Here is a 14,182-nt window from a genome sequence, read left to right as displayed (position 1 = left end):
CTACCAAAAAAGAAGCATCGCAAAAAGCAGTAACGAATTGTAAAAGCACCAAATTTGAGTAATGGGACGAAGGAAGTACAACATTTTGTACTTCCAATGAATGGAAAAAGGAAAAGGGCATTTCGGCGAGGAGGACCAATTTTCTGCGAAAACTACTCCCCAGACTTGCAATCGAGTTGGTTTACTAAACAAAGAAACAAGTTGATTTGAATAACAAGCCAAACCATTCAACAAGCCATCTATATTCTTTTGATCTGTGATAGTTCAAATCGGTCTCCTGTGCATCTTAACAACAAATAACCTAGCCCAAAAACAAGAAGAAAAAAAACCCTCTCCAATCCTCAGGAAAAAAAAAAGGCACACCTACTCTGCCTTGAACAAACCTGCCCCGGAAGTCTCTCTCTAATTTGGTACTAATTAAACTTCATTTACAAGAAACTTGAGCTACCAGCCATAAGTGTGATTTCAAAAGATACTACAATACAGATGACAATGACAAGCCGATAGAGATGTATAAACACAAAAGAAGCAATACTCCAAAAACCGGCTGCAGCTCATAACTATGTATTTTATCTCGTGTTGGCGTGGGCAGGAACGACTCTAGGATAGCTTCAGAGCCATTTCTTGAAGAAGAGCTCGTTTCTGTGAAGCGTTGATTACATGATTTGTTTCGGCATTCTCTAGCACATCGGTAATAATGGCTGCCGCATGACCGAGAGGTTCCTCGGCTGCTCTCTTCAACATGAAGGCCTGTAGAACAAGTCAAAATCGCACAGAGATTGTTAAACTACTCAAACCAGTGAAGCTGTGTTTGAGTCATGGAAGAAGGAAAGGTAAAGCAAAAGATACCAGCTAAAACAGATCCCCATCATTTTCCTTTGCATTGTAAATGTCCCCACTAATAGATGATACAAACACAGCCTAAGATTTTGCCTCCAAAATACGAGGGATCCTGTGTATGAAGCCCAAAAGTAGGCCCGAACCCAATAGAGAATAATAAACTGCACTCAGCATATCTGGATCATTTACATCAATTCGGAATGTAGATAGATGCATCATATTTTGAAACTAAATTCCATTTCCCGTGCATGGCTTCAGAACCATACATAGTTAACTAATTGAATAACCAGGGACGGACCATCCCTCCAAGGGTTAGGTCCTAATAGAGGTAGTGCAAAGACGTGAACTTCTTTGCTCAATTGTGGTTATCTATCTTCAGATCGAAATGGGACATGGCGACATGCAATTACCAGAGCATCCTGTACACTGCTGGTGGGCTTAAAGCAGCAGCACAAGTACCACAGGTCAATGTTTACAATTTCCCAGAAGACGACCGATTCAGGCTGTCGGACTGCTTTCCCACCATCTCTTCTAAAACCAATTGGTGTTAGGGAGGGCTTCAATTAAGTCTTTTATGGCATTCAACATTGCACCCTCAAGTCTGTTTTTAGAGCGGTCGCAGGGAGTGACACTGTGTAACTAAATCCATGGGGGCACTTCAGGCCCAACAATCCCTCCCTCACGATGACGCTCCTGCGACTCGAACCCATGACTTCCTGCTCTGATACCGCTTGTCGGACCGCTTTTCTACCATCTCTCCTAAAACCAATTGATGTTAGGTAGGGCTTCAATTAAATCTTTTATGGCATTCAACATCGCACCCGCAAGTATATTTTTAGAGCGGTCGCAGGGAGTGACATTGTGTAACCAATTCCAAGGGGCACTCTAGGCCCAACAGAGGCAAGAGCACATAAGTGAGGATTGCATTTACTCACATATTTCAAATCCTCGAAAGAGCTTGCTACTTTCAACACCCACATATCAATCAGCATTCTGAACAAAGGGAATACCTCTTGGTGCATGAGGAGCCCCCACCTTCGGTCAGATTCTTCATCCTTGAAGATGCCTTGGGTGTGGGTCACCTTAGGTCCTTAGGGACTAGTTTTAGACTTTTAGTGTTGTTTTGTAACCTTTAAACCATGGTTCTGTTTTTTCTGTTTTATTATCCTTTGAATTTCCGATGTACCAAAAATATATATATATAAATCAGCATTCCAAAGGAGGTCAAACATATTTTCCACTACATTCTATGACTCAAAGAAAAGAAAATGGAAACGGAGGAGTAACTGGTTATCTTAGAAAAGGGCAGAGTTGGCCTAGAAGGCTAGAATGTTTGCCCAATGCACTGGTCAGGGACATAAGGACCACTACACACGTGTCAGAAATGGGGCGTGTAAAAAGCAACCAAGAGAAGTAGGGGTTAGAAACCAACGGCAGCCCCCAGGTTCCCTTGATGGCCCATGTCATTAGACCAACAAATGCATAAAATGCAAGCCTAAAATCGTAGAGGACACCAATGCTATGTAAACTTTCCATGGATATATGGCTGCACGTTGGTTGTACTGCAAACATTGAATAAAAAGTCAAGATACAAGTGAAAAAATTGTCTTTGATTTCAACATTGAAATCAAAACATTAATCATTTGAAAATGTGCATTGTTTCATTCCTAGGGTTTGATAGGGGATCCAAAAATTTGCAATTCCACAACCAATTGCCATTACTTGTAACCAGATAATCCTGAAGTGTGCGGTGCAACTGTAATAGTAGCGAGAGGCCAGTGAGGGTAACAATAAGACCAATTCCTCGACCAACCAACTAGATTTACTGGGGACTATTGCTACATTATCAAACCGACACATGTAGGTCCTGCTAACAACTACAAGATATCCACAGAGAACGTCAAGTTCTGCATGTCTCAAGAGTTCTGTCACTGTCAATCTGAGGGGCCAACAATACAATACCAGGAGCAGGTTTAAACCGTGTTATTTAGTAAATTACTAGCACCAGGAGCATTAGAAAACCAGAATATAAAAACGAAATGGTTTCATAGACCAGCAAGATACGAGAAACAAATGCTATGTAAGCTTTCACACAAATAACTGTGCCATGTCATATAGCTTCAACTTTTATTTAGGCGAATTCGATTTGAAAAGGCTTCAACGCAGCCCACAGGAAGAGGATTTCAAATAAAATCTGATAATCGTTCATTGAGAGAGAGAGAGAGAGAGAGAACCTGGCCATGGTGAGAGATGGCCAATGTACATGGTTGCTGCAACCAAGGCTCCCCATCTATTTGAACAGGCAATGCAGCGTAAAGATGAATCTTAATTAACTGCCCTTGGGCAAGTCTTCGAGCCCTAGAAAGCCCCACCTGTATCACACAAAACAACGGCTTAGAAGAGCAAAAGCTTTAGTTGAAAAGTTTCTTGAAAATCCAAACAGATATCCAGGTTTTTCTCTGAGTAGAGATAGGTAACTACAATCCTTAGAAAATTTAGAATTCTATCAAGTAAGAATCTCTAAAGGATAGCGTGGTTCGGTTACAGGCCCTAACCAACATTGGAAAGTGATGAAGATGTAGACAAAAACCAACAAACCGTACAGGCTGAAAGCAGAAGCAGGTGAAGAAACTTACCTGAAGCTTTCCGAGATGCCATGTTCCTGATATGCTCACAACCTCTAGTATCTTATCATGCATAGATTGCGGATCAAAATTATCATACGTTTCATCCTCATTGTGCCACAAGTCTACACCACCCATATAGCTTCCGATATTAGCAACAAGAACACCTTCTGCATCCTGAAAAGATCAAGAACGTCGTTATCATAATCTTCAGACAATAATGGTTGTGCTGTGAAATTTCCAAAACTTGAACCATTCAGAGCCAAAGTATGTCTGGAATATAGGGGGGAATATTTAATATTGGAAGTAAGAAACAAACTAAATAGATTTGTGAAACCCAAACTGTAAACGTAATGCAACAAAAGAAATGATTCGCAAAAATATTGTTAAAAAATGAATAGGTGGGACAGAGTCACATTGGAACAAGTTAAAAAATATCAACATTTGGTAGCTCGTGATGTACTACAATTCCATTATGTTCAGAATAGGAGTATTACATATCTCCACCAGCATAGTTACAATTTCTGAAACACTTGGAGACCTTGAGTTCTACATAAACAACAAAGTCGCCTGTGAACCCACCTCAGGGACTTCTATCTCAACTCCATCCACCTCCACTCTAATTTGCCAAGGAAAATCCTCAAATGTCCTGTCCATTATAGTCTTGGCACCTTCTCTTGCGTAAAGAACTTTATTCATAAACTGCAGTTACATCAGCGGCAAAATCAGCTCTATAAACTGAATAAGCACATTACAATCACATTACCAAGTAGCCAATCTAACTGAGAAGCCTAGACCCACCCCAATCACGCACAAAAGCAAAAGAAAAAGAATGAGAGAGAGAGAGAGAGAGAGAGAGAGCACAATTTTCACTGAATATTACTATCGAAACTCTAATAACTGTGCTCCAGATTAAATGGATTGTAGCGTACTAGAACTAAGTCAACTGAAAAATTCAGAGTCGAGCAATTTCACAAATACGACTTAAAATTCACACAGGCGAGCAATTCACAACTACGACATTTAAGTTATTGTGGGCCTAAAATAACTAATAAGCCCGAAAAATATATACATGCATATCTTACCTAACGCGGAAACTTACTTAACGCAGAAATCAGCAAATCATTGTTTATTTGGCTGATTGGCTCTCTAGTTAAGAATCTAATCCAAAGACCACAAGTACTCGAAGATGACTTATTTATTGGAAGAATAATGGTTACCAGAGACATAAGAGGATTGCTGGTGCAGAGAACCACAGAGTGGGGAAAATGGTGACAGAGTAAGAAAGTCAGGATTAAATTCCTTTTCACATTTCACTGGAAGCCTGGAATTCATTCGACTACTTCGTAATCTAGAAAATGGACAACAACGGCATACACATTGGGATGTCATCTGTTATGCCAACCAGAAATCCACAATGACATAAGCTCCTAAAAATAGAAAAGTAAGATGGCACCCACTCTAAACAACAGGCTATGCTGACACAGAGAAAAAACTGATTTTAATGTCATTTAAACAAAAAGTTAACCATGTTAACACACGGTCATGGTGACTCAGGACACCATACAAGTCCACAACAAACACTACTAATAGGAGGTTGGTTCTCACCCTGTGGTTAAACATTTTATTTCCTTCTTCGTTGGCAGTCCTTCACGTTGAAGGCGTGCACATTTCAGCAATGTTCTAAAAATTGCCAGGAAGTTGGTTTTTCTATTTTTTTTATAAACACCAAACAAGTCCACAACACTACCTAATAGGAGGTTGGTACTCACCCTGCAGTTTTAACATTTTATTTCCTTCTTCATTGGCAGTCCTTCACGTTGAAGGCATGCACATTTCAGCAATGTTCTAAAAATTACCAGGAAGTTGGTTTTTCTATTTTTTTTTTTTTACAAATTATCTTCCTCCTTGCTAGGGGAAAACAAGTAAGACTAAAGTAACTAGAAAGTAAGTAGTAAGGGGTAACAAATAACTAGCCAAATAGCAGATCAAAAAAAAAAACAAAAACAAATAACTAGTCAAATACAAAGTTCGATGTTCTAAAAATAACTAGCAATGTTCTAAAAATTGCCAGGAAGTTGGTTTGTCTTTTCTTTTTCTTTTTTTTTACAAATTATCTTCCTCCCTGCTAGGGAAAAACAAGTAAGACTAAAGTAACAACTAGAAAGTAAGTAGTAAGAGGTAACAAATAACTAGTCAAATAGCCGATCAAAAAAAACAAAAACATACAACTAGTCAAATACAAAGTTCGATGTTCAAAAGTCAAAACAAAATTTAAGTACTAACACAAAATCGGTAGATGTCATATACTTTGTTTTTGTTAAAATATCACTTAACCCTAAAATCTAGACTTTGGGTGACCGCCTAGGCCAATTTTTAGGAAACAGCATTTTAGAGCTTAATATCCTGTAAACGAGTACTAAATTTTTCTGTCAACAAAGATAGATTTAATGGAGGCAGTAATGGTAATACTTCCAGAAAATACTAAATTTTTCTGTCAACAAAGATAGATTTAATGGAGGCAGTACTGGTAATACTTCCAGAAATGTGTCAATCTCTTCTAATTCAAAATTCTCTTTCTTTCTAGATGGTTGGTATCTTTAAGACAAACTCTTCCATAAAAGAAAATTGCTTAAAAACATTGTCGCAATCAAATGCAATGGATCAAGTGACTAAAAACCTCATTGAAACACTTCATTTTCTCCCTTAAAAGGTTAAACATGAATAATTTAGATCCAATAACACAAGTGAATGTGCGCGCGGGTGTGGGTGTGTGTGGGTGAGTGTGTGTGTGTGTGAGAGAGAGAGAGAGAGAGAGAGAGAGAGATGCCAAATTCAGCCCATTGTTTGACTTTGACACTAAGGAAAACTGTTAATTTGCAGATCTAAAATCTTAAGACTATAGAGCAACCACAGTTTGGACTACTTCAGTCTTCCTAAGACCACACAAGTCACTTTTTTTTTTTTTGCTTCGGAAAGTCCCACATGAGTCACTTGTATAGCCTTGAAAGGGAATTCAAAACTCATTTGGAAGTAAAATCATAGTTACCTGGTTATAGAACTTGTCCGGGTTCTCCTCCCTTAGATTATGGATTTCAAGAGCAACCTTTGCATCACAACCAACCCCTGCAACAACAATGACCTGTTTGTCACCATAATGCACTGGAGTACCATGACAAACTAATGTAAAATGCTAAAACTTATGAACTTTGAAACATAAGATAACAACTGAATAAGAACATGAAACTACAGATTCCAAACGAAGCCCCATGCAAAGGGCAACATATTATTGGGCACTGCCCCACACTCTAGAACACAAATCTCACTGGATGACCAAGAACGGGTCCTACCAGATAACCTGACAGACCAAACCCACCAAACAGGCTATAAAGTGAATAACTAAATGAATAAAAGAAGTGCACTTTCGAAATTGGTGGCCTCAACGCAGGACCAACTCAAACTGAGCATTCTTAGTTGATTATGAATCATCTGCGTCAACGTTTTCTTACTTCCGTAGCCAAGGAATGATTTTGCAGTATAAAGACGAGGCCAAAGAAGCTAGAGCCACCAACAACCAACTAATGGAAGTTTTTGTAGATCATTTAGGTTTCAGATGGTTTTGAGAAGTCACTAATAAGTTGATAATACAGATCCAACTTCTAGAGAATGCAGGAATTCTAATGTAATGTGTCTTTTCGATAACTTCACAGAGAGCAGGTTCGATAGATTTATGAAGCTCGTAATCTTTGAAGGTACAACTTTCTAAGAGCAGCTACTATGTAAATATATTGCCTAAGGTCAGGTCTACTTGCATTCGTCCCCCACCATACTGCAGTAGGATGAGCCCTAGCCCCCTGTAGACAGCTCCGAAGGCAATTAAATGTTGCAACTAACTGAAAGGATAGAGTCAGTCCCCCATCAATTGGGGATTTTATGGGTACTGTTATTGTCTTTTTTCTGTTGTAGTCTTTGGTGCGTCTGGTATGATTCTAGCTTTTGGTGTTATGCCCAGACTAAAATCATTTTTAATTGCTGTAATTTTTTTTAACCAACATTTTTAATTGCCGTCTCATTTCAGCACTTCCTACGCCTCGAGCCCAGAACCAGATCTGAATCACCTTCTTTCTCCCCATCCAATTATTCAACAAAAGCAAATCACAAATCTGAAAATCTACAAACTTAACTGTTCTCGTATGCGGTTCACAGCCCTCAGGAGCAAGGTATGAACCATAAATACGCCTGCCAAGTGAATGCTCATTTATGACACTAAGTTTGCAATCTACATCAAGAGCTTGCACTTCAACCTCTGGACACAACCTGAGTGGTTGAGAAATTAAATGCATTGGCTTACCTAGATAGTTGTTCATAAATTTTGGTGGTTGAAGTTGCTTTCCCTCCTGGTTAAGAATTGCGATCTTCCATCGATCAAGGATGGTTACCGCAGCATGTTCTATGTGGCGCAAGACAGTGCAAAGGCCCCCTTGTCTCTCCACTGAACCCAAACCACCTCCCCAAGACAAAACCCGGGCCAAGTCATTCCCTGTTCCTGCAGGAAGGATCGCAACAGGGGGAGGTGAAACAAAATTTTGTTTGTCTATAGCAGTCAACACCCAGCCAACGGTACCATCTCCTCCACATACAAGAACTCTGAAGTGGGGCACCCGCCTAAATAAGTAGAGACCCGTCTCCGGTCCTTGTGCTGAACTCAACTCGAAAACCTAGAGGGAGCACCAACTAATGTCAAATATTTAAAAACTTAAACAAGACGATGGCCTTTTAAACAATACATTCTGCAGTGACTAGGCCAACATCATTCACAAACATTACAGAGGGAATATACGTTTCTTGGAAAATGCTAATGCACCCCCTTGGTATGGTGGATAATGACAACATGTGCATTAAAATTCATGAAAAGTATATGGTAAGATATGAATGAGTATTTGAGTATTTTGGTGTGAATTGTGTATTGGAATCCTGACTTTTATGCGTTATGTGAGTATTATCCACCGCCCATTAACAAGACCGATGCTTATTGCTTCACACACACACGCACAGAAAGAGAGAGAGCAGGGGGGGGGGGGGGGGTTGAAGAATCTGACCTGAACAGGATTCAAGAGCATGTTCAACCGCTGCCTGAGTGAATCTCCTCGCTGAGCCCCACTCTTCTTGTTAATGAAAACTAACAAGGGTCTTGCATCCGGCGCCAAATCAATTATCTCATATCTCTGTTTCAACCCTGAATTATGAGACTCGTCATTTTGATTTGATGAACTTCTCTTAAAACTAGGCTGAGAATCCATTTTTTTAACGGCATCACCATCTTGGTGCTGATCTGCCGCACCAACATTCAGGTTTCCATTAATACTTTCATCCATCCTATGAGATCCGTTCATTTTTTGAGGAGTTTCAGCAGTACTATCTGTGGATGGGTCCCCAATAGCACTGCCATCACTGGTGTCTGCAGAGGTGTCATTTCCCTGCTTGTGCTTCTTGCTTTGACTCCTAATAGTAGCACGCATAGAAGACGCAATCTCATTAGCTCCATGGGTGATGGAACTCAAAAATCCACCCGAAGAAGAGTGGTTCAGCTCCTTAACTAATAGGGGAGATAAAATCAGCCTTCTAAACGGGCCCAAATCACAAACATCACCCGTTTCAGTGGACATGCTATTGTGACAGTCAACGTGAACCAGCCGTTGACACCACAAGCAACACCAAATAGGGGATCCCCCAAGGAAAGACCCACTGCATGGTTCTTCACAATAGCTACAGAAGGAAGTTTCATCTGGTTGATCTGTGACCTCAGTCCACCGGACTGCCCATTGGTGTACCATAGTTTCATATCCAACCATAGACACACACTTGCAATCCTTGTGAGCAGTTGGGGAACAGTCTAAGTGAGCAGCCGCACCACATATGCTACAGCAGTATATAAAAGTATCAGAGGCCACCATTGGACCAAGAGCTTGAGAAGGAGAGACTGATTTTAAGCACACACAGCAGTTCAAACTTTTTCCTCGAGATATAGATTCCAACACCCATGTATGAGGAGAAACGGGAACCTTATTCCTTGCCTTTGGGTTTTTCTTTGACCTAGCTATAGCTTTCATCCAACTCAAGTTTATGTTTCTTCTCCATTGGAAGGCAGTGTAGGCTATAGTCAGGATCCCGATTAGGCCAGCAATAAAGCAAGAAATGATGAAGAGACGAGATTCCGCCATCTCAGATTGATTCTGTCCGATCCAACTTGGAAACACGAAAGCAGGTGCTCGGTCCTCATCCATTCTTCTTTAAACACTTAAGAATTTTGGATCCTAAATGCAGACTAGGAACAAACCAACATCGTATTGACAAACTCTTCTGAGCAAAATCATTCCTAATATCTACATAAAAAAATTCCACCATGCTCCCATCCTAACATTACCAAAAATCCAAAAACAAATTACTACTGTCTTGCATTCAGTATAAAGTGAGTTGAAGCCCAACCACTCCTTCAGAAAAGCGGTATAGTTGTGATTCTTCTAAACTTCCTTCCAAGAAGAAACCAAAAAAAAAAAAAAAACAATTCATTCATACATTAACCCTCTAATCTGACCGAAAACGACAACTTAATATTGAAGCTGGTGGAAATGCACAAAACTTGAGAGCAACTCAAGAGGGAAAGATAAACTACCAATTGCCTGCAAAAAAAAAAAAACAGTGTTAGGTCCAGAATGGCAATGCTAATATCTGGTTCAACACCAATAGCACAATATGATTCACCATAGCTAAATACGTGGCCGAAATTACAAGGTAAATTTGCAAAAATATTTCGAAGCTTAACTTGTTTTAAAATCAAATTTATACAAGAGCCCATCCACCTAGAAAGGTTTGCACTTTGCAATGTTTTTCTGCCCAAAGTTGCATTCAAGAAAAGTGACCTGAACACCTATTTCAAACAAGTTGTTTGATGCACACACCAGAAATAGAATTGAAATAGATTTTTAAGATTTATGGAGCCACAGGCACACAAAAAAGAAAACATCCTGACTAAAAGGTAGTCATCAGCAGCAGTGTTACTAGGAAAAATTAAATAGCCAACTACACTTGCCATTTATGATTTATGTTGTGGAATGCATGTAACGATATATGTTACACATTTTCCTTCCAAACAGGCAAATTCAACAAAACCAAAGGAATCCCACAATAATTCCCAACACGGTGCACTTCCTTCCAAAAGGGCAAAATTCACTAAAACCAAAGCGATCTTGCAACTAGCGGCCGCTATAGGTATCACTTTGTATCTGAATTTTGTTAACTTCATGATTGATATTTGACCGGTGTGACTGCTTTAATTGCTTTGACACCAAAAATTATTTCAAAAAGTTCACGATTGCTGCACCTGATTCCCGGTACGTATCGCTCAGTACTCCTGCTACTGGTACACAACTGCCATTACCGTTTAAAACCTTGAGTGTGATATACAAGACCCTATCCTTACTGCTTAGTCCTTAGCGAACCCATTTTACAGCAAGTGCCGTGCCACGTTCGTTTCCTTCCAAAAGTCTGTGATTCCTAAGCATCTTGGGTGCCACCGAATGCCTTTGGTTTCACTTGATTCAAACCATCTATATATTAGTATGGTGACCTCGCCCCTACTCTGTAAAGCTTGCCAAGTTCTGTCAGGTCAGCCAAATCAGATTTAGGGAAAACGAGGAGAATCAATTTCCCGATCAGAGAAACCTCTAAGTTTTCAGACTCAGCTGAGAGCTGTGAAGGTTGTTGTGAAAGAAAGAAAGTATTCCGTCGAACGGAAGAGGAACGGCTAGCTAGCTTAATGACTAGCAGCTTTGGGTAGTCCAAGGATTGAGGGCAGACCTTGAAATGGGAGAAATCCTGGGATCTGAGGGCAGAATTTTATTGTGGAAGGGGTAGTTTGCAGACTGGGGGCGCTGTTATTGCGCTATTTACCAGTGAGTGGTATTATTGGACTATACGGCTCGCAAAAAGACTACTCCAGTTCAAAATTATGACATGTGCATCACATATAAATGCATGACTGATAATGTAATTGTGGCACCCATATCTTGTGGGATGACAAGCTCAAACACCACTTATTCAGGCTGTAGAATCATTTAAGTGGAATAAAATTTTGCAAGGAAAATAGTTTACAATTAGGTCCAATGCAGACCACCACCATCTCATGCCACTCAACAAGGGTAAAAAGAAAAGCTAAGAGTCTAAGACCAAACATTACAAGTACAGTGGTAACAACTATTGCACTCGGAAGCCTGATTTTACTCTCCATGAACCTAAAACAATGTGAATACAAAGTAACAAATAGCTTATCCAAATACGAAGTTATTAGATGAATAAAAACTTCACATTTTCCTGGTGAAATTGTCTAAATATAGCAATAATCCTAACAGAATCATTTTCTTCATAGCTGTATGGAGATGAATAGATTCACCTATTTTTTCGCCAAAATATTACATGTCAATGTAAGTGTTCCCCTCCCCAAGCATTTCCACCTACAATCACCTATTACTTTCCAATGCCATTGTTTGTCATAAAGTCATCTTAATTTGTATTTTTTCTCAACTTATCTTCAACTGATACCACCCCTACCATTTCAAAAATGCTATGACATCTATTCTCTCTCTCCTATAATAAACACATCCATCTTTACATTCTCATCTCAGCTGCACTCACTTTTCAATCATGTGTTATTTATTGGTTGCCCAACCATTTCTCGCACAAGACAATGCTATCTTTCAATAATTTCTTCATTCCACTTTGGTATGGGCTAAAAGCACCCCGCTAGTCGAGCCAATCCATTTGATATATGTTCCAACATTCTCAATCTCTCCATCTTTGTAAGTACTCGAACCTAGTAGAGAAACTGCTCACTTTTGGTACCTTATCTTTGCTATTTATATTGCTACCATTACAAAAAAATATACATCCCATATACTAAGTTTCTCCTCTACTTTTCTTCCTCCCAGTTTCTAATAATTTAGTCACATTCAGTGTCATTTTTTACCAGTCACTGAACCCTATCGATTCCGGTGCTTCTCTCCTTTTTTTTTAGATAACTCAGTTGTTCGAGACAACTTAGGCACACCTCAACTAATCCTATGACCAATCCCACCCTCCACTAGACGGGCCCCAATTAAAGCAGAGGCAAAGCCCTGTATCAACGCGGTTCAAAAAAAAAAGGCCCTGTATCAACTGGTCCCAAAGGAATTGATAGCAACCGGGAGGTTTCGAATCAAATTGATTTTCCATACATAGCATATCACCTCCTCCTCCTCCGTTACACAATTCATTTTGACACATTAGGATCAAACAAATAACAGTGACAGAAGATTAGAGAAACACTTACAGAGTAAAGAGTTTGGCAGCGACGATGAGATCAAGGGCAAACCCTAGAGAGAGAAACAGGAGAGATACTCTAAATAGAAGGCGGAAGGATGTTCGAAAAGGAATAACTCTCAAAATCTCCCCAGACGGAATCGTAAAGCAACAGCCCTATTAATAGTTTTTGATTTGTAGAATTTTTTGCGCTTATTTTTTACCTTTTCTTTTTCAGCTTTATAGATTCTCTCTCTCTCTCTCTCTCTCTCTCACGACGGTGTAAAGATTCCGTGAAGGGGACGTAGCCGGGGGAGTCTAGAGATGCGTAGATTCTCCCCACAAGGAATTAACACGTGGCGAAATCCCTAATGCCGGTACCGACAGGGAAAGGTACAAATGGATACCAAACAATTGTGGGCTTGGGCACAGTTGATTGATATTTCATCGGTTCTTTTTCGTCGATTTTTGTAGTATTTTTCGGGTGATATTTCATCCGAAATGCTACTGGTACATACAATCTGTGCACAGATTGTGCACAGATTTTATGGTGGGGCCTGCCATGGGTCCCACACAAATGATCCGAGCCGTTCATTAAATGTAAAACATTTTTTCAAGGGTTTCTACAAAAAAATCAGCTCAATCCAATACCTATAGGTGCTTGATCTAATCATCTAACTTTTTATTATTCAAAAATCTGAATGAAAATTTAGATAATTGGATCGAGTACTTATAGTTATTAGATTGAGCTGATTTTTTACGGAGACTCTTAAAAAATATTTTACATTTAATGAATGGCTCGAATCATTTGTATGGAATCCGTGGTGGGCCTCACCACAAAATCTGTGCACAATCTGTGCACAGATTGTCTGTACCAATAGCATGGTTCATATTTCATCGGTTCGTTTTTTATTTCAAAAGTTTCACAATTTATCGGTTCTCTCCCCGTCAATAGTGTTTTCGGGTAAGATAGGAGAGTTGGGCCCCACTTGTTCTTGTTTTTTTTCGACCCTCACAATTGTTATGTACTCTATCAATTCTTTCCCGGTCGTCGGTCCTCATAGTGTTTTCGGGTGAGATAGGAGAGTTGCGTCCCACTTGTTCGTTTTATTTCAAACACTCTTTTTGGGACATGGACGTGCAAGAGGCGCGGTCAACTTCTACACCGAAGCGTGTTGGAGGGGAGTGGGTCCTGACGTCCTGTGGGTTTGCAATTGACGTTCACACATTTGTTTTGCCTTTTGTATTTTGTTTTTATTTTAATTTAAAAAATGGTAACTATGAATGTGTAGAAAATTCAAGTGAATGTTATTTTGTACTGTAGTATTTTGTTTTCGTTCAAGATACTACTAGGATAAGAAGCTGATGACTGAGTTGTTTAAACT

At 39.6% G+C, this 14,182-nt stretch overlaps 1 protein-coding gene across 3 annotated transcripts; it reads right to left on the bottom strand.

The window, feature by feature from the left end:
* Positions 1-226: 226 nt before the first annotated feature.
* Positions 227-13,087, bottom strand: LOC131311935 (diacylglycerol kinase 1). 3 transcript variants are annotated; one of them, XM_058339584.1, is made up of 9 exons: positions 13,022-13,040; positions 12,829-12,871; positions 8,564-10,144; positions 7,816-8,182; positions 6,514-6,590; positions 4,047-4,166; positions 3,477-3,641; positions 3,075-3,212; positions 227-750 (listed from the first exon to the last, which is right to left on the bottom strand). In XM_058339584.1, exons 3-9 carry the CDS (start codon positions 9,746-9,748, stop codon positions 601-603), a joined length of 2,202 nt encoding a protein of 733 aa, XP_058195567.1. In that variant the 5' UTR covers positions 9,749-10,144; positions 12,829-12,871; positions 13,022-13,040; the 3' UTR covers positions 227-600. The 3 variants fall into 3 exon arrangements, with proteins under 3 accessions (XP_058195567.1, XP_058195566.1, XP_058195568.1); XM_058339585.1 differs by adding an exon at positions 850-952 and having other exon boundaries at positions 580-750; positions 12,829-13,046; XM_058339583.1 differs by having other exon boundaries at positions 12,829-13,087.
* Between the last annotated feature and the right edge of the window lie 1,095 nt (positions 13,088-14,182).

Source organism: Rhododendron vialii, chromosome 12a (genome assembly GCF_030253575.1).
Source record: "Rhododendron vialii isolate Sample 1 chromosome 12a, ASM3025357v1".
NCBI lineage: Eukaryota > Viridiplantae > Streptophyta > Magnoliopsida > Ericales > Ericaceae > Rhododendron > Rhododendron vialii.
Note: the sequence above shows the minus strand (reverse complement) of the source record. Positions and strands in the feature narration are given on the sequence as shown.